Source organism: Cucumis sativus, chromosome 1, assembly GCF_000004075.3.
Source record: "Cucumis sativus cultivar 9930 chromosome 1, Cucumber_9930_V3, whole genome shotgun sequence".
Classification (NCBI taxonomy): domain Eukaryota; kingdom Viridiplantae; phylum Streptophyta; class Magnoliopsida; order Cucurbitales; family Cucurbitaceae; genus Cucumis; species Cucumis sativus.
Genome location: NC_026655.2, coordinates 5984211 through 6011789, shown reverse-complemented (window position 1 = coordinate 6011789; position 27579 = coordinate 5984211). Strand labels below are relative to the sequence as shown.

The 27579-nt window shown below is 33.7% G+C and overlaps 5 protein-coding genes and 1 non-coding gene across 13 annotated transcripts; 2 read left to right on the top strand and 4 right to left on the bottom strand.

The window, feature by feature from the left end:
- Positions 1 to 430: 430 nt before the first annotated feature.
- LOC101219770 lies at positions 431 to 2495 on the bottom strand. 2 transcript variants are annotated; one of them, XM_031889417.1, is made up of 3 exons: positions 2012 to 2495; positions 1804 to 1893; positions 431 to 1699 (listed from the first exon to the last, which is right to left on the bottom strand). In XM_031889417.1, the coding sequence occupies exons 2-3, from the start codon at positions 1885 to 1887 to the stop codon at positions 758 to 760; spliced, it is 1026 nt and encodes a 341-aa protein (XP_031745277.1). In that variant the 5' UTR covers positions 1888 to 1893; positions 2012 to 2495; the 3' UTR covers positions 431 to 757. The 2 variants fall into 2 exon arrangements, with proteins under 2 accessions (XP_031745277.1, XP_004154121.1); XM_004154073.3 differs by having other exon boundaries at positions 1804 to 1900; positions 2012 to 2494.
- A 761-nt stretch (positions 2496 to 3256) lies between these two features.
- Positions 3257 to 10445, bottom strand: LOC101221031 (TITAN-like protein). 7 transcript variants are annotated; one of them, XM_031883906.1, is made up of 12 exons: positions 10027 to 10445; positions 8836 to 8962; positions 8275 to 8587; positions 8098 to 8174; positions 7602 to 7656; positions 6973 to 7400; positions 4964 to 6192; positions 4823 to 4885; positions 4563 to 4727; positions 4329 to 4478; positions 3733 to 3850; positions 3257 to 3646 (listed from the first exon to the last, which is right to left on the bottom strand). In XM_031883906.1, exons 1-7 carry the CDS (start codon positions 10299 to 10301, stop codon positions 6049 to 6051), a joined length of 1419 nt encoding a protein of 472 aa, XP_031739766.1. In that variant the 5' UTR covers positions 10302 to 10445; the 3' UTR covers positions 3257 to 3646; positions 3733 to 3850; positions 4329 to 4478; positions 4563 to 4727; positions 4823 to 4885; positions 4964 to 6048. The 7 variants fall into 7 exon arrangements, with proteins under 7 accessions (XP_031739766.1, XP_031739768.1, XP_011652149.1 ...); XM_031883908.1 differs by having other exon boundaries at positions 4823 to 4878; XM_011653847.2 differs by having other exon boundaries at positions 4563 to 4885; positions 4964 to 6197.
- Positions 4409 to 5359, top strand: LOC105436382 (glucuronoxylan 4-O-methyltransferase 1). Its single transcript, XM_011662057.1, has one exon. The coding sequence runs from the start codon at positions 4409 to 4411 to the stop codon at positions 5357 to 5359; it is 951 nt and encodes a 316-aa protein (XP_011660359.1).
- A 28-nt stretch (positions 10446 to 10473) lies between the features above and the next one.
- On the bottom strand, positions 10474 to 10554 carry TRNAL-AAG. Its single transcript has one exon. It is a non-coding gene; the product is annotated as a tRNA-Leu (tRNA).
- A 21-nt stretch (positions 10555 to 10575) lies between these two features.
- LOC101203823 (deoxycytidylate deaminase) lies at positions 10576 to 13889 on the top strand. The gene is made up of 9 exons (XM_004145107.3): positions 10576 to 10899; positions 11107 to 11182; positions 11407 to 11446; positions 11885 to 11943; positions 12146 to 12183; positions 12390 to 12453; positions 12595 to 12648; positions 12864 to 12965; positions 13536 to 13889. The coding sequence occupies exons 1-9, from the start codon at positions 10715 to 10717 to the stop codon at positions 13596 to 13598; spliced, it is 681 nt and encodes a 226-aa protein (XP_004145155.1). The 5' UTR covers positions 10576 to 10714; the 3' UTR covers positions 13599 to 13889.
- A 287-nt stretch (positions 13890 to 14176) lies between these two features.
- LOC101204069 (ubiquitin-like modifier-activating enzyme 5) lies at positions 14177 to 21004 on the bottom strand. The gene is made up of 14 exons (XM_004145108.3): positions 20683 to 21004; positions 20183 to 20251; positions 19969 to 20082; positions 19565 to 19693; positions 19247 to 19315; positions 18803 to 18955; positions 18682 to 18718; positions 17166 to 17248; positions 16887 to 16961; positions 15736 to 15810; positions 15432 to 15518; positions 15231 to 15346; positions 15043 to 15089; positions 14177 to 14617 (listed from the first exon to the last, which is right to left on the bottom strand). Exons 1-14 carry the CDS (start codon positions 20770 to 20772, stop codon positions 14481 to 14483), a joined length of 1281 nt encoding a protein of 426 aa, XP_004145156.1. The 5' UTR covers positions 20773 to 21004; the 3' UTR covers positions 14177 to 14480.
- Positions 21005 to 27579: the final 6575 nt, after the last annotated feature.

Here is a 27579-nt window from a genome sequence, read left to right as displayed (position 1 = left end):
TTAAGCTAAAGTGTCAGAAAAAAATATGTAGCTTTTAAGGAATTTGTTTCTAAAAGTTAGATAAGAATTGAAATGTTTACTAAAGAAAGATAGAAATAATGGAAGTGAGGAAACAGACAAAATATCGAATGATTATAAAAAAGAGAATATGTTTCAACCCAATTGACTAGATGTAATAATTTCTAAGAATTTTTTTTACTCAAATACTAAAATATATGGATTGTACTACAAAACCTGCAGAAGTTTGAGGATGCATTATTGTTCAAATCCACTTTTTCTGTCACAATGAATTTGAATCTAAAGTATAGCTCTTGAATGGACTAGAACTGTAGTAAAATAATTGGAGTTATTGGCGGCTTCTATCATCAATCTCATGGATTCAGGTTTCTACGGGAGTTGGAAGAAGCATCAAATGTTGAATATGCAATTAGGAAAAAAAAAACAACTCCTATGGTTTGGCTAACATTTATACAAAACTTGTTACAAAACAATAAAGATATTAGTTCATACGTATGCTAACTGAACTCTCAAACTTAGCTTGATGGGCTTTGTTTTTGCTGCCATTTGAATTCTGATTGTGGTTATTTTCTCTGGCCATCATGCTGCTTCAGTTACAAGAATCAGTACAAATTTATTTAGTATATATATCAAGGAAATTTTGATCTTTTACAGTTCAAGAGATGCTAAATGCCATAAAATGGATTTTACATTCAAGCTTAAGCATATTCTTGTGCATGGTCATTTAACAAAATGTTAATCATTCAGCTGCTTGAGATGATGCCATTGTAGTATCAAATGATTTCTTCCTGATTAAAAGACAAATGATCCTTGAGGGATTTGCATGTGTATTGTCAAGACTACACAACACAAAGTCAGGCCTGTGTAGAAGAGGGTTTAACCGTTCCCCACCAACAACAAATGCAGTTGCGTCAAGAAGGACGTGCCAAGAGTTCCTGTGAGCCTCCGAAACCCAATGCAGTGAGTATCGAGTCCCATTTACGTCAGCTGGATAAGAAAACAACCCTTTAGGACTGTGCTTGCACTTCCTTCTGAAGTACTGACTAAGTTGAGATCCTTTAATCCTCAAATCCAACCAAGTTTCTGGCGCTTCTATCACTTTGGATTCCTTGAAACTAGCAAATTCTTTAATGCAATCATGTTCTTCTCTTATAACTGTCATGTAGTAGTTTCCTCTGAAAAATGGATAAGCTTCCCCTACTAGCATCATGGCCTGCCTATAGCTTGGAGTGAACAAAACAAGGTACTCTTCATCAGGCAATCCACAGTGCTTTAGAACTTTATTTTGAGCTTGAATTTCTGGGATAGAGATGAAACTCCCTGGAAACGAAGACTTCTTGTTGAGAATGTCTAACAATCTTGATGGTTCCAATTGGGTACCCTCCAAGTTAGGGAGATTGCTTCCAAAGGATGGTGTCGAAGACTCTCTTGGAATATTTCTAGGCGACTTTCGCCAATCGTCAGCCATGATTTGATCTGTTGGCTCCTCATCGATGCAAAGACAAGAGAGATCTATCTTTTCTCCATCTAGGCCTGCATACTGTGGGTACTTGGCCAATACATATTGTTCTACATATTGCCTTTCCGCTGGTGTTATAGGACCTGACCATCTGAGATCAAGACCAGTAAGGGTCGAAATCGCCTCGGCTATGATATGAGGAGGTATCATCGTAAGTGCTTTCTGTATAGAGCCCACAATTCATCCAAATTAAAGCAAATACAATCTCAGCTTCAAAGGACAGAGGTAAAACTTAACAACTTTTCTTTTGTACTAAGAAATTTTACCTTGACTCCCATACTACTTGGCCTGAAAACATCTGCTGGCTTTGCTTCTGAGGCATTGTTGGATTCTTGACTTTCACCTTCCATGAAGGCCTAGTTCCTTGTAAAAAGTACAACCATCAGAATTTTGAGTTTTTTGAAATCATAAACAGTGAGTCAAATGGGATAGAAAGAGAGAGAGATGGGAAGGGTTGAAACAAGAAATTCATACCTGAGATTCAACAAGTAAACTAAACTGTTCTCCAATGTTCTTTCTCAAACTAGATTGTTTTTCTATCTTCTTCCCCACTGTTTATTTTCTTTGAAACTCGCCCTCAATCTTCAAATTTATTTCCTTTCCAGGTTGATGATCATCTCTTTAGATGATAGCAAAAACTGATAAAAGAAACCATCAGGTTTCAAGAGAAACACTCTCACGAAGGTTATTGCCTGACCCCCCAAAAAAAATCAGCTTTTGCTTGCAGCAGGGGAGCAGACCATCTATGAAATGGAAAATTCTATGGCAGAGATGATAGAAAAAAAAAGGAAGAAATAGGTAGCAATTAAACAAGTCAAACTGAGAAGGACCTGCTGTACATGTCTGATTGGCTTCTAAATAAATTAATAAAGCCCACTAGGAACAACAAAATATATATTTGTTTGTTGAAGTTCGAGAAGACTACGCCAAATTAATTGAGGCATTTGTTTTACTTGGAGAGGTGGATCTGAACGAGACATTCAAGGAAAATTCAATCAAGATGAGTAGAAAATAACCAGACAATTTTACTTTTGAAGTTTACGACATTAGTATTCTAAAAACTCTCTGTGATATATAAGAATTTTGAATGTTGAATTACTATATAGACAAGTTTAACATATCTTGGTTGATGTGGTATAAATCTAAATGGATCGAATATGAAAGATCAAATATTTTCTGCCAATCAAAATTTACCAATTATCATTGTCATGTTCAGTGACTTGATTCTCTACTCTTATAATTGTTGAACTAGATAGATGAAAAAAATCCTCCATGAAAAACGTTCACAAATGCCATTTACCCTTAAATTCTTTGTGGAATATTTGAAATATGAGAAATGTTGGTGTTCATTTGAAATATCTTGCATAAGGATAAATTGGAGGGAATTGAATCTTTGACTTCCAAGTTGGTTATGCTCATTTTAATGCCAAGAGTATTTTTTATCTTAGTTCAACAAATGGAGTTAGAGTGATATGCTCATTTTAATGCCAAGAGTATTTTCTATCTTAGTTCAACAAATGGAGTTAGAGTGATTGAACCCTAGGACAAGGTTGAAACTGGTAAAAAAAAATTAGGGTTCCTCATATTTTTACTTTATTAAGTGGAACTTTTAGGGATATTATTTTTTACATGTCTTAGCGAAGAAGAAGAATTGACGTTAGTTATGTGTTGTATAATTGTAGAGAGAGAATATGCTGTTATGAGATGCTCAAACAAACATATTACAAACAGACAATCGTCATATGATAATATTAAAATCCTCATCAAAGTTTTTACACTTGCAATTTGACATTAAATATTAGCTATCAATTGAATGAAGACTTGGTCCTGGACAAAACCTGAGTTTCCATTGCTTGTTCTTTTCTTTTCTACGACTTTAATTTATAATACCAAAATTAAAAAAAGGGGTTGATCTTCATTTAAACAGCTCACTGTTAATGTTATTGATGTTCTAATTTAATTTCCCCCCTTTGAGTCACTTGTCAAACAGCTCTCCATCGTTACATCTTTTGCTTTGGTACTTTCCACGAAACTTCCCCTTGAAAGTGACCATTAAACTGGAATTTCACCCATTGTTTTGTTCCTAACTTCACTTTGAGAAGCATGTCCCTGCACATACATTCATCAGTTAATAGATTGAGTTTAAATTGTATGCAGGCCAGTTTTTGTATACTTTCTGGCTATTTTTGCCTTACCTTCACCCTCTTCTTCAGTTCGCTGCCTTCGTTCAATCGGCTTTCTTTTTCAAGAGGGTCGGTGAACAATTGTGACATGGTGACTGATGATCCATTCCTTGGTTATTTAAGATACAATCTGCATCAGAATTCAGTAAAATGGAGATCAATTTCCAGCCTTCTATTCCAAGGGTTTAAATTTATCTTATTTTGGTAGTCATTTTGAAGAATGAATGGCAAAGTATTTCCATGTTTGATAAGAAGAGCAGAGAGAACAACAAAGTTTGAGAAGGTCAAAATGGAAGAGAATGACCCAGCAACAACTGGAAAGCCACCTTCAACTCTACTCATAGCCACCAAACGGGCTAAAAAGATGACAGATGTCTGAATGAAACCCCAAGTTCCCATCTAAAATCAATGATTGAAATGACCGACCTCCTAGAAATTTATACCCTTTTGAGGCTCTGCGGTAGCCAATTTTGATACCTCAAATGCAAGGTTGTAACCACAAAAATTAGCCCACCCGACTCATACATACAAAAAGGCAATGCTTTGGGAACAAGCAAAAAGCATTCTTATTCCACACTCAAGTGGGGATTAGGCAGAACAACTTGTACCTAGCAACACCCCACTAGCGCCCCTCTAATAAGAATAAGATGGTGGCTCTGATGCGGCTGAAAGCGAACAGTAAAACAAAATGCTTCTAGCAGTGGAGGATTGCCACTCACTTGTGCCATCAGAATCGCTTTCTCCCCCCTCTATCTCACCTTCACAACAGTCAATTCCATCGGTAAGCTTCACAAACAGTAAAGGAAGTAAGAACATGAGTTTTACAAGAAACAAACTCCTACCTGTTCTCGTCTTGATTCTGTCTAGTCTCTCCATTCTCAGACTCGTTAGGATTGCACTTACCACATCTAACACTTCTCCACTTCTAGCAATTGCATTGCCTTCAAAGCTTCAACACCCAAAATCAGGGTTCTCAGAGAAACAGAGTAGAACCTCAGCAAATGAAGCTGCCATTTCAGGGAAGGAATTCAAGCTTCTTTCAAATCTGATTGCTGAAAAGACACCCTGCAATGTCCTTTTCTTTGGGATTGAATCACAGTACCTTAACCTCTCAGCAGTCAATGACGGTGGAAACAATGTTTTTCTTGAGGATGATTCCTACAAACTAAGCACATTCAAAGTCAACTCAAATCACACACGAACGTACAAAGTTGATTACAAGTTTCATGCAGAAAAAGCTTACAAGTTGTTAAAGCATGCAAGAGGAAACAAATCATGTGCACCAGAATCAGCGCTCAGGAATTCATCAAAGTGCAAACTTGCCTTGACTGATCTTCCAAGAGAAGTTTATGAAGTCAAATGGGATGTGGTGGTCGTGGATGGACCAAGAGGTGATAGTCCTCAGGCACCAGGAAGAATGGCAACAATTTACAGTGCTGCTATCATTGCAAGAGAAGGGAACACCACTGATGTAGTTGTACATGATACAGATCGTATGATTGAAAAGTGGTATTCTTGGGAGTTCCTTTGTGATGAAAATTTGATTTCCTCCAAAGGGAAGCTCTGGATTTTCAGGATTAGAAATGAGAAAAATTCGACCAGCTTCTGTCCTGACAAAGGCATAGTCATTCAGCAATGAGATCACTTTTCTTCTGAGCTGAAGGTACAGAGAAACATGTATTCAACCAGTCCCTGGGCAACTTCTCAGCAGCAACTGGAAAAAGATGAAAACGGGAGATATAGAACAGCTGATTGCCCACTGCAAAAGTAAAACAAAATTTGAAGAATCAAATGCCACGGTCATAAGAGCACACATTTTCTTTTAATTGTTTAACATAGTGATCATAAAAATAGTAATTATACCACGTAGATCAAGCCGCGGCCAAATATGGGTTGGTCGGGCCTTTGGGAAAATGTTCTAAAATAGTACTTAAAAGTTAAAACAGTGCACGAGGAAACTAAAGTATTATGACTTGCATACATAAGCTCAAGATTTTAACGAAATATAGACTTGCTTCAGTTGACAACTTCGGTAGCAGCAGATTTTAGGAGCCGGTGCTATAGCAATTAGCCAATAGGAAATGAAAAACATGGAGCACTCAAACTATGTTTTGCAATTAGTTCCAATACCCAGAGTGGCCCAACAGTAGTTAATCCTGTGCAATGTTGGTTAAGAAAATCCTGTTCTCAATTACAACTAATATCTCAAGAAATTTTTTTAGCCGACATCTTAAAGAAAATTAATGTCATGTTTGCTACGATAAATTTGAACGATTGTGAATAAACTAATGAAGAGGTGACAAATCGGCCACCCTTTAAAATTTCCTATCAAACTCCAAGCCTAATTCTGTTTCCAAACTGATCTTTCACAAGGATTGTGCATGTACAATAATTCTCTAGAAGAGAAGTTTTTGAAAATCGTTGTCTTATACACTCGTGTGATTGGCAGCATCTTCCTCGTTCTCCTGGTCTCTACGCTGCAAGAACAAAGATAAATCAGTCTAGAAAGCAATCCAAGTCACTCTAACTATGAAACAGGAACAGAAGTAAATACACATTATCGCAAAAAGTCCCTCCACAGTAAAACATATCATAAATTAATTGAGGTGTGCTTATAAGCCGTCAGTAACAATAATCCCCCCCCGCCCACCCAAAGAGATAGAGAGAGGGATAATGAAATACGTAATCCACAAAATGGCACCAATTAAAAAGCCGCAAGCAGAAAAAACCAGAGGTATTCAAGATACAGGAAGAGAGTAGTTAAGAACCTGTGCAACCCATTTTCTAATCATTCGACCACCTTTTTCTTTTCTTTTCTTTGTGTTTGCGTTCCTTCTTGTGTAGAAATGTAATGATCCGTAATTATATTGGGAAAAAACCACTTTTTAGGTTTCTCTTGCTTTCCTCCTCTAGTCACCATTTTAGTGTCAAGAAAAGCAGAGAGATACTGAGAAGTTGACTGGACAAAATCCTACTCGATGTATAACTACTCGATGGAAGTATGTAGAAAATAGAGTGCTCAAAACATCACCTTTAAAATATTGTCACGTATTGGAACTTCCCAGTTCCCACTACCTTATCAGCAAAACTAGGTCCAGTTGGGAAAATACATGGTAAAATAACATTTTATAAGCAAAAAATATATATAGATATATGAAGGGGATTTTAACAGTAGAACAAAAGATGTTTCATAATGGTAGATATAAATTGAAACATCAAAACTGAATTAGATGTGATGAAAATGGGGCTCACCATCCGTTTGCTAATGTACGGCTGAATATTGACATTTGTTTCAGGTGAATTTTCAACCATCAGCAATTTTGATTTCTCCTTCTCAAATTCTTTTCTAGATTCTTTACGGCTTCCAGATTGCCATACCCTGCCAAAATTAGGAAGCCAATTCTTGTCACCATAGCTTTGGACAATTTCTCCTCTCTTCTCCATTTCCAGCTCCCTCTTTCTTTTTTCTGCCCATGCAGCCCCTACCCGTTTGGGGTTCAGTTTATTGGACTTTGCAGATTCCTTCAAAGAAGAAACACCACCTCCAACCATTGGTCTTATTTGAACATTAAATCCACTATCTTCAGGCTTTTCAAGCCAAGGAGGCAACATCCCAGAATTAATATTTCCTCCAGAATCTCCAGAAACAATATTAGAAATCCGAGTGAGGGTCTGAAAACCTGAAGAGATATAGCAAATAGATGGAAAACACATCACCACTATACAGTTCAGAATTTAAACGAAGATATATTCACAGTATCAAATGAGCATAATTCTGATAGTATCTAATTTTCCCTTTTAGAATTATTAATAAATATCAAGACTGTGTGAATGAGTTGAGTAACATAAAAATGAGAATATGATTTCATAAAATTCCATACCCTCCGGATGGCTTTCTGTGTTCGCAGTTCTTTCATTCTGATGCATCCCGTACATCTATATCAAGTAGGTTATGCATTTACTAGAAATGTCAATAAAAAACTTATACATTATGAAAAAGTAACATGCTCGTGAAGAAAGACAAGATATAATTTCAACTGGAGTATGAAGATGTTATCTAGCAACAAAGAGTTGATTGTCAGAGCTACATTTATTACAATAACAGGATGTCATGCCACCCCATTCAATGAAACCTGCAGGCTTCTATAAATATTTATTGACACGTGAAATTGACAAGATAAAGAACTGAGGAGAGAAACTTAAAATAATAATAGTAGTAGTAGTAGTAGTAGTAATGCCCACACACACTCTTCAGTTAGAGAAAGCCCACCGCCTCCTTACCAAAAAAAAAGGAAGGCCTTCTAGTACTAAAACAGCGCAACTTCATAGTAAATACAGAACTCCATTTCTCCAGTAGAAGAGAATAACCAAACTTACCCCCTGACCACTGGATTGACCATTAGCAGTGCATGTTCTACCAATATCCAGTTGATAATGCTTGTTGACCTCGCTAACTGAATCACAGAGTGTGTTACACATTTGTACACTATTTCAGAACTTCAACGACTGACAAGAAATCAAAGACAAAAGGTGAAAGATACAGGGACAGCTTACGTGTTAAATTCTTTGAGCTCCATAGATGTGCACCAGAACATGAACCATCATGCAAAGAAACAGTGGTATCATGTGGAAACGAGACCAAATTTGAAACATCAGAGGACCCTGAATAGGATGAATTGGATACCTGATACTCATTTGTATAACTGTGTAAAGGCAAAACACTTATTGATGAACTAGATTCAACAGAGTGGATATTATTATTCCCAAAATTATCAAAATTTTCATATTGGACTTGATTGTGGATATCATTTGCAGGTCCAAGACTGGATGAAGCAGATACACTTTGTACTTTGCACTTCTTCTCCCACTGTCATCGACAAACATTGATTCAAATTAATAGACAGTCATGACTCACAGTAGAAATGAACTTCTGTTTTCTCATTGTTATTAAATCATATGAGAAGGAAGAAATCGGACAGGATGCTATATTGCTATGTTTGTTTCTCTTTGTTGATTCAAGTCAATATAAGAGAACCAAATATTGTTTGCATGACACACCTGGATAATACAGTTCAAATAAATTGAACCTTATAAAAAGTAAAGGCTCATGGTTACCTTAGCTACATCAGCATCCAAAATTCTATAACTATCCAGACGTTCCACATCACCACCATACTTCCAGAAGAAATGCTTCAAATTTTTCAGATGATCCGCACTGGCCAGGTGTTTAATTGCATTACTACTGTTACAAAATCTTAAAGCATGAGATAATGAAAGAAAAAACATGAAGGATGAAGTGCATACATTTCTTCATATTAGAAATAGAAATATATATATATACATGAAGAATAACTATACTGCAGTGAAGAAGGAAAAGAAAGCAATGATCAATGATCAATGCACCCACCAAGTCTAGAAGTCAGCCAACAGAACTTAAAAAATCATCCCCATTACATGTTAATTCTAAACGGAGATCAATTCCAAAATGTCATTTTGAAAAACCCCAAGCAAGATACACAAAATCCTGAAGCTCTCTAACTATACTCTTGAAAAAAGTTTACAGGTATATTACACTGTCACTAAAGAACAATGGCCTTACTAACTACAGTCAAAGGGTCTTTGTGAAAATTGTACCGCATACTTTACTCATTAAGAACTAAAAATCTCAGGTTCAATACCATCCAAGGCTTCTTGGAATTCTTGGATGGAGATGAACCACAAAAGTTTTGGTAGTTCGGGAAACTACCCGGACCTTACCAATCTCATATTACTTAATGTTACCTCTTAGTTTAAGCATAACATCGAGTTTTGTTGTTTGGTAATTACTCTTTTATAGAACTATGTACTAATTGGAGGGCTTTTCTTTAACCCAATTATTTATCGTCTTCCTTTTATAGATCATAGAAAGTTCCTATTTCAGCTTGTTCTCCGTTGATACTCTGCCAGACTTTTACCAGCCGACTACAAGGCTTGTCCTGGGTTTACTCAATCAGAAGAAGTCAGCAGAAAGAGCTAGAATGAACTTATGATTTTTCAATTGATTCTACGTTAATTCATGAATTCAAAGAATGGAGGCGCCTATTGCTTGGGCTAAGAATAGGTTGAAGCTCTTTTCTAAATAAATCCTCTTTCTCTCTGCGAAAGTCATGCTTTCCTTCCCTCAATTGTAATTGCTAATTACAGGAGTTCAACAGTAATTAGCATATAAGCTAGCAGAATTGATTCCCAAATTTCCCAGCAAACCACACACATGAATCGTAATTATTTCAAGAAACAAGGAATAATAAATAGCCAGTGGATTAATACCATGCGAAGGAACTGTCATTCTCATCAACTTGAACATCGCAAAAGATACACCAGAACCGATTGTGAGAAGCAAACTCGGGGGAGAGGAGAAAAGGAGTCTTGAGAAAAAAGCGAACGTCGGACAGCTTGATCTCGAACCGAGATAGAAAAGAAGAAAGCGATTTTTTGTGGTTGGGAAAATACTTATGGCGCTGCCCTTGGTCATGGTTTAGCTTGCAAACGAGGCAGTACTCGTATGCGCTCTTCTTTAGCTCCTTTTTCTTCATATTATGCATCGATCGTTGTTCATGTCTCACAGTGGAGACTCTGAAACCCGTCGGAGAGAAGTGGTACTGAGATTCGGCTTTCGCGGGAAATTACGGCTTGTAGACGATGAAGATGAACGGAGATATAATCAGTCCGGATTTAATGGGAGAAAACGAAAAAAAATATGAAATGATATTGAGTTGTGGAGAGTGGGATTTGAACCCACGCCCTTTCGGACCAGAACCTTAATCTGGCGCCTTAGACCAACTCGGCCATCTCCACTTCGATGATAATAAACTATCTTTCACTATATACAATTTATATAAATATGCCCGCCTAAAATTTCCCGCTCAATTTTCTGGGGGACGAATCTCCAAATAGAAATAATAATATCGGCGTTGAGTAGCCGGAAAGCCATTTTTGGCTACTGACTCTCCGGACCATGAACTCACGCGATCTTGCACTCGTCTCCACAGCCGCTGTACTGAGTGCCTTCACTTCAGCTATTGCTTGTCGCTTCTTTTTCAGTCCTAAAAAGCACCGTTCTCGGTTTGATCTGTCGAGAAATGGGGCTCTCTTGAACAACGGATCCTCACGGTGTCCTTTTGATCCTTCCAAACGCGAAGGGTCAGAAAATTTCTTATGTGTTTGCTTTCTTGTTGGTTTACATCTCTGAATTTGAATCGACCGTTAATCCCACGGGCATTAACTTTGTTAGGGTTTAGAGTCTTCAGGATTTTCTTTGTTTTTCTACTCCTAAAACAGTCAGTTTGTGGTAGTTCCTCTATTTTTGTTTTTATGAACTCAGTTTTGAATTTTGTGAATTATTTGCAGGTTTTTGTCTTGGGATGACTATTTCATGGCCATTGCATTCTTGTCAGCTGAAAGATCGAAGGATCCCAATCGACAGGTGATTATCATGTTCTTATCGGATTTGTGTACTTCTTTCTATGAGATATTGTTTTGTGGACATAAAAGAGGAAAACGGTGGATTATTTTTAGACCCATCGTTCTCTGTTTCAAGTGTCTATGCTATTAGTCTTTGTATAAGGTTGGAGGGAAGATTTGTGCACCATCAAAACCCGTGTCTTCTTATTTATTTATTCATGTTGTTTAACGTTTGCAATGGTGCAGGTTGGTGCTTGCCTGGTTAGCCAAAATGGTGTAATTCTTGGTAAGTTTGCTTCAAGGTTAATATATGGCGTTGTTGGTTACTTGCTGTGTGATGTGAGACAAAGTTAATAATAAGAACTGGTGAGCAGTAATAGCTGATGTTTGTAATTATGGGCTTCAACAAAATGCTTCTCAGTGGTAATTTACATGGACTCTTTCTGTTGAGGTTCGATGTTGAAATCGCCAAACCCCATGTTGCACTAAAGGAAGATATGAATGCTTTAACTAATAACGAGATGAATTTGTAGGCAATGCACATCAGTTGAGTATTACTGCCTGATTGTACACAAATTTCTCTCTTCATTTCTATGTTTGTGTTGTAATAAGATGATCTAAAGATGATGTCTATCACTATTAAAGTAGCCTGTCATATTGAATTGATACAGTTAACAAAATCGAACCTCTGAATTCTTCTTCTTTGTTTTTTCATCTGTGATAGGCATAGGATATAATGGGTTTCCAAGAGGATGCTCTGATGACCAGCTTCCTTGGGCGAAGGTCAGTTTTTCATGGCAAACTGAGTTCTTGACTTAAGTTGCATTTGAATTGACTTTCTAAGTGTTTATGAACACTTTTGTAACACTTATAAGCACTTGTTAAAACACTTAAAAAATTAATCTAAACATGCACTTATTAACAAGCATCCCATTATCATAATCAAGCATCTCATTATTATAATTCTTTTCCTTCTTATGTTCAGAAATCAAAAACCAACAATCCTTTGGAGACAAAGTATCCGTAAGTTTATGAATATGTAAGCTTTTTTAGTCAATAAAGTTCTGTCTACTAGAAGTCATGAAATTTTAATTTCCTTTTAATTTTGTTTGATTGTTATATGTGCTGAATCTTCATCGTCATAGGTCATTGGCCTAAAATTATTTTACTTTCTTTCTTATGATTCATATTTCAATCCCGTTCTTCTTGTCTTTAAAATTCTTCTATAGTTATGTTTGTCATGCTGAAGTCAACGCCATCCTAAATACAAATCATGCTTCGGCCAGTGGACAGGTATGCTGTTTGTTTTCACCTGCCCTGCATCTCTTCGAAAATTCTTTTCTTAAGAAAGCAAGGTCTCACATAGCCCGACACACATTCTATTGATATTTCAATGCTCCTAATCAGTACTTGGTCTCTTTGTAATCTTTGCAGAAGCTGTACGTGACCATGTTCCCTTGCAATGAATGTGCAAAAATAATTATTCAGGTCTGGTCATCATTTTTATTTTCATCTTTACAAGCAATTAGGCTTTGTTTGAAGATGAAAGAGGGATGGTTTTGCCAAAAAACAATGGCATATACGAGTTTGCCTAGAAAATGCTATTTACTCCACAAACAGCAATATTTGGCCCCTGATACCGACTATTATATTTTTTTTCTTTTTAACTACTTCATAGTACTAACTAGTGGACTTTGTTGCAGTCTGGCGTCTCTGAAGTTATTTATTTTGTTGAGAAGAGGATAAACAATTCAAACGTTGCATATTTTGCTTCTCACAAATTGCTATCGATGGCTGGTGTAAAAGTAAGTCTTTCTGCTAGCCTCCGTTGTTCTCCACTTTATATCTTATAATGTTGCATCAAGAATTAAGCTATATCTGGATAAAGAAGTAGCAAGGAATTTATGGTTTCATTCGACCTCTTAGACCAACTTTCTGTTACCCCTTGTCGTTCTCAACTTCAAATCTTATAACATTGCATCAAGGAATTTATAATTTCATTTGTTCTCAACTTCAAATCTTATTACATTGCATCAAAGAATGTACCTATTATGGGTGAAGAAGTAGGAAGGTATATATAATTTCATTAGACCTCTTAGACCAACCCCTATATTTACCACAACTTCAACATCTGATAATCACAAAATGTCCTACTTCGGCTTGAAAGTTCCACTGAATATGTTAAAGGTCAAAGAAACACCATGTTATCCTCTTTAGATGGTGAAGTAAAATTACTTGATGTTTGCTTGTAGAGACTTTATGTAAGCTAGAAGAGCGAATTTGTGTTCATAATGGAAGATTAGACATAGATAACTTGGAAGTTGATCATCTCCCTTGTTAAGTGACTGATTTGTCCATTCAAATTGCTAATGCAGGTGAGAAAACACCAACCCCTTTCAGATCAGATTCTGATTAAGTTCGAGGATCCTTGTACATGAAAAGTATTTCTTCAAGTTCTTCATGCGTCTAACTTCCATTCACGCATTCTTGTTCAACATTGAAACTCGACCCTTGAAACGCTTTATCAATTTGGTTCCATATATTGATCTGTACGGAATTGTAAAAATACCTCTACGTGATAGGAACAGCAAACTATATAGTAATATGTTTTTGTTTGTTTACAGTAAAACGCTAGAGAAGGGAGACAGACTTGGAATATATTTGAAAATGAATAATAACATTGTATCCAATTTAATAATATGTGGTATAGTGTTGGTGATTGTGAAGCATTTGAAATTTGCTATTAAAACTCTCTTTGCTAAAGTCCATTCCTATAATTTCAAATTTAACCTATGTTGCAAACGTTCAAATTGACATTTTATATTAAATTTAATCATGTGAATTTTTACTTGAAAAGATTAGTATGTCAACATTTCCTTTTTAAAATATTGAAAATATATTTCCATTTGAAGCACTAAACAATATCTTTTGGCAAAATTCTGAATTTATTTTCCTTAAAACTTAGTTTTCACTGAGTTCTAGTAGGTAAACCTAGGAATTAGAAGAATAATATTAATTGTCAAAGGAAAAATAACTCTTGAAGCATTAGCCCTGACATGAATAGTAAACTACCGGATGTTACAAAGTTTATTGCATAATTTAAGACAAACAAAAATGTAGTTAAAATGTTTTTGGCGTAAAAACGTTAGCAGTCAGTGTATTCAGTAACCCTTTGCTATAGTTTTTTCCTCCTTTAGGGTGTTGAATGTTGAACCCTCTAGAGTGCTATTGTACGCTATAACTCAAACTGGATGAACATACTAAATTTACGAAGAGCAAAATACTGATGATATCCAAAAGGGAGTGCGAGCTGTCGAACATCAAGAATTGAGGGCCTCAAGTTGTCTCTTCAGATCTTCAAGATCATCTAAAGACGGAGCTGCAGGTTCCGCGGGAGGCGGATGCTGTGATTCATCTGCATTTGGAAGCTCGCGAACAAGACCTTCTGGGAGGGCGTCTAAGAAAAAAACAGATCAAGGTAAATATTAAATGGAACAAATATATACTTCTGAGCTGCAGAACAAATGGAAATGTCGAAGTTTTACCATAATTAAAGAACAAAAACCCTGCTATGAAATAATAATCAACAAATTACTTCTAATTTCCATTCGTTGAAACATGAAACTAAAGTCAAGATCAAGATCAAATCGTATGGCCAGATGACACAAAGCTGATATATGATATTACCAAATTTTGTCCCAGTTTATTATTTACCGGAATAAAACATCACGAATTTGACTTTGAAATTAGCAACTATTGAGGTAGTAGACATAGAATAAGTGAAAATGAAGAAATTGCAGGACCATATACATGATCTACAAGGGAGACCAAAGAGAAGGAGAATGAAAATTTTGAAATTAAAACAAATGGATAAGAGATCACCTGAACTGGTCGCTCCCACGGTTTCAATCTCAACTTCATCAACAACACTGAAAAATCATCGGTAAATAAAATTAAGACGCCAAAGATGGAATCATCATAGACACTTTAGCTAAGGTTAAAACTTGGATATTGCTGTATACAATCTGTAAAAACTTTGCATCAATACTAGAACATTTATGGTGGCGCACCTTATATTCCATTCATTATCAGCATGTAGTGGAATTTCTTCAACCGTCAATGCTTCTGCTTCCATCTTTGCCATAGCTGCAGCATCTCGTGCAGGCTTTGCAATAATGAATTCCTTCTGCACCACAGATATTATTCATAACCAATGAGAAATTAAGAACTGAGAGATTAACTTAACTGACTTATCGAACAGTTAGAGTTACCTGTCTTTCCAGACAAGCCACGTTTGAACACTGAGGGTTCGGCCTCATTTCCATTGTTGGGAAGTAGTCTTTTAAGGAATTATATCCCTACAATAAATAAAATCAGTTAAAAAAATATAAATAAAAGGGATAACGGAAAAGAGAGCCATGCCAAGCGCGGAAATTACTAAATTTATTTTGAGGAAAAAATCAATTCATACTCCTACTTGAGATTGATCGGCAATGCCGCCTATTAATATGGTGTTTGTCTTCCTAATCACAACTTTTTGAATGAATAAATATCGGTGGAGCAAGTTATACTCACCAAGTATGGAGAAACATGCCCAAACTTTAGTAGGAACTTCAGGGTGTTTTGCACCAATAGGCCTGCCACAACTCCCTGAAAACCAATTCAAATTTGTTTTTAAAATTAGAAAAATATAATGGAAAGACGAAATCATAGATGTGAATATGAGGCATTAGTTAGTGCAACCAACTTGGAATTATGCCCTGGAAAAAGGCTCTCAAATCATGAATTAAAGAAGTGTAAAACGTGCTGGCAATTAGTTTAAATTATTGTTGTAAAACGTGCTGGCGATTAGATTGGAGACAGAAAATGGGGAAAAAGTTGCTCTGCAAACGGCTCACCTATCATTTTTAAAACGGGGTTTGAAGTGCTAACAAGTAACAAGAGTGGTATTTGAAGTCATATCCTTCTATACTGGCTGGTTCATACTTTTGGAAGAAAATAATAATTAAGATCTTTCACAAAAAAATACTTGACATCTTTTCAACATCGAATTTGCTGAAAAAACTTTAGGAATGATGGTGAAGAACATTAAAATTTGTTTGAAAGTTCTTTTGAATGCAAAACACACATTTTCAATGCTAACAACCGTTTTACTGATGATGGGAGTGTCTATAACAAATACAAAACATACGCTGTATATTAAAGAAAGAATAGGCAATTTGAGTAGGCAAAATCTGGAGATGAAAATGTAAATGCCTGTACAGAAAGGATATTTAGATTATTTTTACATACCCCCCGTTCTGTATGCAAGTTAGCAACAGCACGTGTACCAAAGAGAAAAGGATATTTAGATTATTTTTGCAAATAATAGCAATTCGTTTTCTGTTTTGCATCTATAAAATATGGATGCCTACTCATGCAAGCAGACAACATATAGGCACGATCTGATACCTATCTCACCTAGCTGACCTTCGACCAGATCTTAAATAAACTCCAAAGTAATAATTATTGCACATTTCCTCTTTGTTATTTATTAAACGCTGAACATGATAAGTTCATTAATGGTTTTAGAAAATAATTTATTTGAAGAAAACCTAGGAATTATGTGTTTGATTAAAGAAGAGACGGGTCTGCGTCTCCCCTAACAGGATCAGAAACAGCCTTCAGGGCTTCCTAATTAACATTTACAGTTTAGTATTTATAACAGAGACGAGAAAATGTTGTACCATTGTTGTAGGTAAAGATGCTGCACAAACCCCTTCTCGTTTGAGTGTCCGTTCATCTATGCCAGATGCTACAACCTGAACAAAGAAACAGATAAATAAACCCTTCCACCGATGACCAATGAGAAATAAGGAGCAAAATACTCTATTAAGCAAACCACATTAAAGTTATTGCGGTTAAAAACAGAAACATGACTTGTAATTATTATGCATCTGAACACATCTACACAAACATTAAGAAATCTCCAAACATTCACGATCTTGATTAGAGAGTAGAAATACCAGAGGAGGTGCACAAGCAAAACAGGCAGTTTCACCGGGAATTAGCAACTGAATATGACCAGAAACCGCATCCTCCGAAACACCTGAACAATTCTCCAATTTACAAAAACTCAGTGATATATTTACAAAGTAGCATTTGTATGAAGCACCTGAACAAATTTTCCAATTTGAAAATTTTTGGTGATATAGATGCAAAGTAATTTATTTCCTTCTAGGTTAAACTCCTAAAACTTTCCGCATTGTATTTAATAAGACAAAGACTCTAAACCTTAAAAGGTATCTAATTGATTCATAACTTATTTCACATCTAAAATATTTCTGTACTTCAAGTGTCTACTAGGTCTCTAAACTTCCAAAATGTCCAAGGTAGAAACTTATTTAACACAGTAAGAAAATCACAAGACATATTTCCTCAAAATCAAAAGGTCAAGCTCCTATTAGACACAAAATGCAATTTATGTCTAATAATATCGTGAATTTTAAAATTTAAGAGGTTAAAAACCAAAAACACAAAATAAAAGTTGAGGGACTGAATGTATATCATATCAAATATGAGTATAGAGACATGGGTAAATCTAAGAATAATTGCCAACGTGTCCTATTTGGATTTGAACTATGAAGCTGGCATAAAATATGCTTCCAAGATATCTACAAGGCAGGCTTGTCAAAATGGCAGTATCTGTGTTTGTCGGTTCTAAAATCCAATAATTATTTTAAAATTTTATTTTATTTATTAAAAAAAATGTAGAACTACTCCTTGAGAGTGGGCTTTTATTTTAAGTTTAACAAGGAGTTTGAAATTATCATGAGCCCATGGTATTGCATCACCAGTCACCACAAGCTCCACTTTTCCGGTTAAAATCTAGTTCAAAACCCATACCCACGGTGAGATGCTCCTCTGCCCTTTTCCAGTAGTATTTTAAATCATTCCCATCCATGGAGTGAGGACATTTCAATAAAAATTACATCAAGAACGACATTACCGTCAATGGAAGAGTTTGACATGCATTAATATTTTTTTTTTCCTTTTCAAAATGTCGGTGAATTGCCTAGAAATCTTAGGCACGTCACTGTGTGCGGGCAATATCAATAACGTTAATATCAACTAATAATGAGTAATAAGTAATAACTAAAACAATTTTACGAATTCCTGATATTTACATAGTTTTCCTTGAATATTCATAGACCATCTACATTCAATCAATATTCCATCAACGTTTTTATAAGTTTGAGTATATTGTTTCTAAATTTCATCGGCATCAACTTATAATTCCTTGCTGAATCCAATAAACCAAAAGTAAGATTTTAGGTGTTCTAACCATTCGTGTGTTATGTAGTCAGTTGGAGAAAATATAATTATTCTACTTGCATGAGCCATCTGTCCATGATCCCCCCCCCCCCCCCCAAATGGATGTAATCTGACTATATTGATATCTTTCTGAATAAATGCACAAAGAAAAGACCATGTATAAAAATTTGTTACTAGGTGAATGATCAAAATAAGACTATTTCTTACCAGATTCCATCCACGTCTGATTTAGCTCATTGCAAGCCTGCAAAAATTTTAAATATTAATGTCAAACTACAAAAACACAGTCTTGTTTATTCATATAAATGTCGATACTGGAGAAACTTGCCTGATTAACAGCCATCCTTGCTTCATAGTTATCAACACAACTTAAGACAAGATCCACCCCACTGCCTTCTTTAGTTGGGGAGAATGATTTGTTCCTCAAACTTGACATAAAAGTTTCAAAACCTTGCACAGTTGTGATGTTAAACGTATAGCTCTGTAAACAAACAAAATGGACAAAATACTCTACAATATTTAGATGTTGTTAATCAAAGTGGGAATGAAGCATAATTTAAATGTAGCAAAGCATATCCTATTTTAGAACTATTCTTTATGAAAGAGTGAATATTATAGATAACTATACGTAATAGCAGGGAAGAAAAACATAAAAGTCCTGTCTTAAGCTCGTTTTGGGTCTTGGTTCCTATGCAAACCATTACTGGTTATCCGTTGGTTATTCCTCATCAATGAAGGTGCAAGTAATAGAGCGGTAGTATAAAAGACTAACCTCAAGTACAACATCGGGGTTTATATCTGCTAGAGTCTGTACCGCAGCATCAGTTTTGGTCATACCAACCTGAAAATATATTGGGAAGGGTAAATAAACTATTCAACAAACTAGCCACATTACATTAAAATGTGCCTTACAAGTAAAAACATAGAACTAAGTGACATTCCTTTAAGAGTGTAGCAGGATGAAAATGTAAATTCACAGACAACTAAATGCTGAACTGGACGAGATTAAAACTAAGAGAAAGCACATCAAATTCCTAAATAACACGAGAACCCCAGGTTAGAAAGGAGGGGGAAGAACCAAAGTGATTACCTGCTCTGGACGAAAGAAGAGTCTATTCATGTTAGCTAACTCAACCTTATCATAATCATACAACAACAAGCGACCTATTCCACACCTTGTCAACATCTCAGCTGCAACACTTCCAACACCTCCAATTCCCTGTGGGTGAAGAATTAATTAACATAACAATTCATCATAAAACATTGAACTACCAAATGTCTGAAAGATCAATAACATATAAAGCGGCTTTTCGTTTCAATTATGGCTCTTTAAGTTATAATTTGTTTTTTCGATCTTTCCACAGCGAAAACTGATAGCATATTTCACAAATATATGAAAGAAGATACAGAACCATGTATGTCAACTTGTAAAATTGAAACTCTAGAAAAGACTGAGCGGTAAAACAGATAAAGAAAGACGAGATAAGTACAGACAACTATGGCAACTGAAAATTCCCGTATTCTTTCATAGTTTTCTACAATGCCCATCCTCTGAAGAGCCATAAGCCTACTGTAAGGGTTGCTATCTACCACCTCAGCACTCATGTCCTGCCACCATTTCAATGATGAATGTGTTACCAATATAATTATAAGCTGCAATCAAAAAGCAATGCAAGAAACCGAAAGATGATGGGTATAGAACAAATACCTTAACTTTTGATCGACGTACAGGTACAGACTTCGAAAGATTTGTGAGACGCTCTACATGCAGTTGAAGCTGGATTGAACATAGCCGGAGAGGAATTGCATTCAGAATTTTAAAAAATTCAAGTAAATAATCAAACACTCAACACAATTGCACAACTATTTTTTCACTACGATAATCTCTTTTACATTATGAAATACGAATGTTCTCAATTCTCAATAGTGAAAAATACACAAGAATATTCATGCAGAATAAACATCTCAAGGCCAGAAAGAAGCAAACCATACATGCAAGATCCTCGATTTCTCATTACATTTATAGTTTACAACAATACGTGAAATAAAACAGGATCAATCACATACAGGAAAAAATTAAAAAATCAAACAATCCAGTTAATAGAAATAATAATGATAATAATAATAATAATCCAGCCAGCAAATAGACATAGTTGTTCAGGAAGTAAATTCCGAATTGAAGGATCAAACGAAATGAATCAGAAATACCTTATCTACCGGGCCTCGAAGAGATGGATCGGTTAGCGAATGCTTCAGGGATTCGAGATCGTTCCACATATCTTTCAATTCCGCCTCCATTTCTGCTCTAACTCTCGCTTTCCGTCGGAGCTCCTATTAACTTCACTCTACACAGAAATCCAAAGTCCAAGAAATTCAACGAATCTCTCGAGATTAAGATGATGATGTTCTCTTAAATTCGATTCACCATTTCACTTTATCAATCGAAATCTGCCAGTCCGAAGCAACGCGTTCAAAGATACCGGCGTGCTGCCAGAGATCGGCTTTCAGTTTCTGATCGTATCATTTCCCGCAATAGTGATCGGATGTTGGAAATTTTGGGCTGCGTTTAGGCCCAATAAGGGATGTATGGGCCTTTATTTGAACCACAACCAACCCAATTAATCTAGTGGCCTTTATTTAAAAAAAATAAAAAACAACTTGGTCCTATTTTAGACTCTAACCTAAACTCGCTTTATTTACTTTACCGTTTTGTGAAAAGATTATTGAATGATTTTTTTTAAAGGGAATATTATCAAAACCTTATTATAAACTCTCTTGACGTATGATTTTAGTAGCAAAACTTTAGGTGAACCTAAATCACATAATCCTCAATATTAATGGTGCTCGACATGATACAATATGGATTAATGAAAGATATAACTAATGTCAAGCTAAGTTGTGTGATGTAACAGATATATAATGAAGTGATATATCTCTTTATTTATATGTTTGAGTTGACGACACTACTTTGGTGTTCTTATGCAAACTTTAACTATATTAGAAAGGAACGTGAGGGTCAATTATACGATCAAATAGTTATCCATGTTTCTTGATCACTTTTGAGGGTCAAATTGCTTCTCTAATAATCGATGAGAATCTTCTTATAAATGATGTGTAATAAGTGAATTTGGAGTCTTGTAAATTATTAAATTAGGTTTTGGTCGGTAAAAGATAATTTATTCTATGTGAGTGTTTTTTTTAATATAAAACCCTCTAAGTTAGAAGAGGTAATCTAGGAGAGGGGTGCGACATAAAATCTTCCACCAATCTACCTCTTTTCACACTTAGGCTCTTGAACTTATTTCAAGAGTGGAAGATCGAACCATTGATGATAACCGGTGATCACTTATCAAGTAAAATTATTTTCAAGTTGGATAACTCAAATCTACAACCCTACCTCACGAAAATTTCCAACAACCTTGATCACACAATAAATACTCTTAACGAAATTAGATTATGAATATGAATGATGTTTGCAGGTGACATAAATATTGCCCTTTTATTATGAAACAAACACACACACACAAACCTTCCATTCTTATCTAAACTCATTAATGGTGTGGACCAAAGAAAAAGGAAGAAACACTGTTGATGGTTTATCCAGCACGCAATGGAAATATGAGTAAAGCCAAAAAAGAAAATGGTTTAGTGATAAAACAAGATAGAAGAATATGAGCAAATGGAACCCACAACCACATACCACATACCACAAATCTAAAGGGAAGAGGGAAGTGAGGATTTAATTACAAGTGTATATATATCAATCACAACTTTGTTCCACCCTTAGCTAAGCTAATAAGCAGCTCTAAAACCTAAAATCTTCAAAAGTTGGAACCAACACTTTTGATAATACTCCCACCAACTACACACTTCTTCCACTTGTCAGTTGCAAGTTCCATATTTGTGAAAAAATCAATATCATATAATAAAGTCCCTAGTTGACTATTTGTAAAGTGGGTAAATTATTGAACACTTCAAAAATTGTCTGATAGGTATTTCTTGTTTTGTTTTTGTATCTAAACAGTATTGCTTGTGGCAGGACAATTGATATATAAGATATAACTGTATAGAATCATTTCAATCTAATACGTTCATGAACATTTTAGAGATAAAAAAGGATAGTTGTGGTTATTAAAAAGATAAAAAGTCGTACCGTTTTAAACAACTATTTAATTTTTGGATTATTGGATGTTTCATTTTGTAGGAGAGTTTTTCTAAAATTCAAGACAATTTTTTAGGTAAAAGTACTTTCTAAATACTCTTCTTTTTTTCTTCTTAAAATTTAATTAAAAATTCAAATCTCTACTAATTAAGAAATCGTGAAAAAACAAACACAATTTTTAAAAATCTATTTATTAGACGAGAGAGTAAAGTTTTGTAGTTAGGGAGATGGATATCAAGAAATGAAATTTCTTAGATTCCACGCCCTTATGTTTCATCATTAATTAAACTCATTTATAAGAGAAATTATTCAACAACATTATCACTACAACGTAATTACGTAATTTTGCATAGTTAAATGAGGGAGGATAAAGAGTAAAAGTACCTCAAACTTATATCTGGTGATGTGAATTAGAAGTTTAGTATTGATATGTGGTAATGGCCAAAGTCCCATTCAACTTAATACTTTTGTTGTGTGCTCCTAAAACTGTTTTTAAAACTATTGTTTTAGAATATAGTTTTATAGATATTACTCTCGTTTATTATATAAACTACGCTAACATAGTTTAATAACAGTACAGAGAGTGGAATAATAGCATCAAACCAAACAAAAAATTTATTATGAAAGTAAAAAGGAATATGAAATAATCCATCTTCTAGTGTTACATTTAATTTTATAAACAAAAGAAATAATAATAAAAGGCTACCGAATGTTCCCTCATTACATGCCCACTTCTAGTGGTCCGTTTTTAGTACTATTTTGGTGCTGCTTCGTTGTTAGTCCACCACTCTCAGCATTGGATTCCATTCCATTATATCTATCTATATACAAAATAAATAAATAGGTCGAGGAGTTATATCAATTACTCGTTTTTATCACGTAGTCTAAATAGTTGTTTAATGAAACTTTATAATGTGATAAATATTTTTTTTCTTTCAAGAAAGTACGAGATTAAGAACAAAATAACATAAACTCCGTTGGATCGTTATTTCTTTTATATGTATAGTAAAAACAATTTTTATTAGAGGTTATATTATGTAATTTTATTTATAAGTTTTTCAATACAACTAATCGAGATTAGTTTTAAAATCATTGAGTAAAGGAACTAATTAAGTTTAGGTTGTTTTAAGTATAAGAACCATAATGATATTTTAATATTTTAGTTGAGTGGATAAACACAATAATTTCAACCTTAAGTCCCTAAACCGTAAATAACTAAACGCTTTTGAGGCAAATAATAAGTTTTTTGTCTTAAGAATTAAACAGTTCACATATTAGATGATTAAAAAAGAATTCACACAATAATAATAATACCACAAAAGCTTAAAACTGTAATCAATTTCGTCGTTCATCATCGTTTCAAAACAACCTAATGGTCAAATGTTAGAAAGCCTCTCATACCTCTATATCATAGGTATTGTAACAAAATCATGAAACATGTACCCTACTTAATATGTCATGAAATGAATAGAATTGAAAAACAACAAAATTTACATCGAAATTATATCAAATAAAAATATATACAATATACTTCGATGTTTTCATCGTTCATTTTGATATCCAATATAAACATAGTATAAACCATAAGATCTATACTATAGTAAAAATGTATTCCTTACCTTACTCAAACTTTCTTAACCCTTTGCATGTTTTTTATTATATTTTTAAATAAAAATAAAAGTTTGTCACGCGATAAATTTTAAATACATTTAAATGAACTGCATAAAGATAGATACAATTTGAGATACACTTAAATATTTTACTATGCTTTAATGAATTTATACCCAAAAATTATTAGATTCTATTTTGATATGTAAATTAACATACAATTTCAAACCTATATAATAGTTTAGTCCCTAGATTTAGACCAATGGATGAAATGATATGATAAGGTGGAATAATTTGACTAAATTTATGGTATTAATAATGAAATGTAACCCATCATCACACAGCAACAAGTTGAAGGCTCTAAGCTAAAGGCTCCAAGCTAAAGGCGTCGACTTTGAATTGATAGTTTATAAGGGAACCCATAATGGATGGGTCCATTTTGTAAAAACGTTTTTCTAATTTCTATTAATTAACCTTAATTTGGTTTGTGACTTCTAATTTGGTTTTCTTGTCTATTGGGGGAGCCTTTAAAAGTAATGCTTTGACTTACTCTCACTCAGTTCTATTCTATATAATAATACTATATATTATAAAATTCCATTCATTAATTTACTTCTTTAATTTAATATATAGTTTATGTTTGGTAGAAGATGAGTTCTACTCAACTAAGCTTCTTCAAATACGTTTTTAAAAAACAAACGTTTGTTTTTTCTCTTTTGGAAAATCTAATTTATAAACTCTACTTTTCACTATCCATTTATATATATTTACTTTTTTTTTTGTTAGGTTATGAATTTCAAAATCCAAGTTACGTATAGGAAGAGTGAATAAAAAATAGGATTTTCTTATAAAAAAAAATGTTTGGTATATTCGTGAGAAGATGAGAACGATGCAACACGATTTTTAAAAACTACAAGTAGTTATCTAAGTTTATTGATCATGTTGAAGTATGATATATTATTCCATATATTTTGTATTTTATAATTAAGTAGGTTGTAATATATTTTTATCCAACAATTTCTCAAGCAATAACTTATAACAAAATTATATCCCTTTTCAAGTTTGAATTAAGATGTACAATATGTTTCCAAGTTTTTGGATACAATTATATGATGAAATAATTGAAGGTTCATTATAAACATGATATATATATAGTTTGACAAATTTCGGGTAAATTTTCATCTAATATATTTTTTTCCTCCTTAAAGTTCATTTAAATTATTCTTTCCATTAATAAAACCTTATAAAATACACATACAGTATCAATTATCTTACCTATTCAAATGCATACACATACATTATCTAATCATTTAACTCTTATTTATTTAATATCCATACTCGTTCATTAATACACACAATTCAACCATACGGTATATAAATTTATAATTATATATCCACTAGCATTTTTTTCAAACCTAACTAAAATTTTAATTTTCAATAACTTTAAAATAAATTATATACATATACACAAATACAGTCATATATATATATAAACTGAAAGTATGAAACAGGTAGATATATTATTTTATTTTGTAACAAAATTAAACTTAAATAGGAAAAAAAATACCTGGACTTGGTCAACTTTAACATATAATTAATTGTGTGGGTCAAAGTCAAACAGGCTTTAAAAATTAAGTTAATAAAATGGAATGCTTTGGAAGTGGGGGAGCATATATTAGGGTTAGTATGAATTTTTGGAACCTTTGTCCTTGTTCACATGCAAGTCTAGTTCTAATTTATTCTTTACTTCTTTTCAAATTTACCAAAATTTCCCTAAACCCATTATTAGAAATTCAATTCAAACTATTAGAAACCCTAAAATTCATGGATCAGTTGGATTTTAATACAATAGGTTCTTTATTTAAATATAAATAACAATCCTGATCTCCCACCAATAACTTGTAAACAAAACAAAATATAAATTAAATTAAATACAAGATAATTATCAAACATGCATAGAGAACAAGAAACAAAGAATTATCAATTAGAAAACAAGACAAGAAATAAAATAGTAAACAAATAGATTATTCTTGTGTACACAATTTTCAATAACTTAAACTTATAGAGAACAAACATCAGGAAAAGAAGTGATCAAATCAGGGTTGGCTTCTGTGTTTTATACTTCTAGAAGAAATATATACTAAATCATCAATATATATATATATATAATGATCCTTAACTGATATATCATACGTATATAACCACGTATATAATAATCTAAACATCAAGCTCATTATTGTCAATTATTGAAAAACAAAACTGTATAAAAATGGGTTAGTTGATTAGTAGTTGTGATCATATCAATTATTTCTCTAGTCTTAGTTCATCCAATGATACCAACGTATATAAGATATAAGATTTCACATCAATGTGATACTTAATTAACTTAACGATGATTTGAAATTAGCTAGTATATCAATGTAGAACTCAGTAGTATAGTTATTGGTCATCTTGTATCTTTTATGAATGTTCTATTTTCTCAAAATTATGTACAACGAGGGCTTATTTTTTTGGAATAATTAGTCGTAGTTTGTTCTAAAAGTTTCATTCCATGTTGACATTTTTTTGCCAAAATTATAGAAATCATGTAACTCCAACTTTTGTGAATGATTCATTAATTTTTATTACTAATTTATTTTTTAATTTAATAACTCTATTCATTGTTTCAAGTATGCTCGTAACTCTATTTATTGTTTTAAGTACTCGTAATTATCGAGTTCTCCAACACGATCTTGGGAAGTGCTTAGCGAGCCTTTCTTAACCCTCATGGACATGTGCATCAGCTGGGCTTTTGAAAACTACTCATACATATATATAATTCTTGACGGTAATAAAATATGGCGCTGATGTGATCATATAGTTGAATAAATGCATAAATGTATGTAACGCCAAGTAGAATATTACCTATAGATAGCTGAAGACGAAACCCAAAGAAAAACAAAAACTTTGATTATATTAAATTAAGTACTTAACACGCAACAATAAACACTAGTGAGAACTGAGATTATAACTATTATTGTTTATACATACATATATATATATATATATATATATAAATTAAAATTTCAAATTAATATTCCTATATTTTTAATTTAATTTGTTCTATTCTTTGTCACTATAAATATCTCACCCTTTTTTCTTTCAATTTTTTATTTTGTGGGTATGGAAAAATTATTGAGAGGATGGGATTAGCCACCAACTCCCACTTATTTTTTCCAAGAGCCTTATCCATTTTACATATATATAGACACAAAAGAAGAAAAAAAAAAAGTGAAAATAGAGATTGGAATTTGTTCGATGTTTCACTATCAATAAAAAGAAGTTAAGTTCTAAAA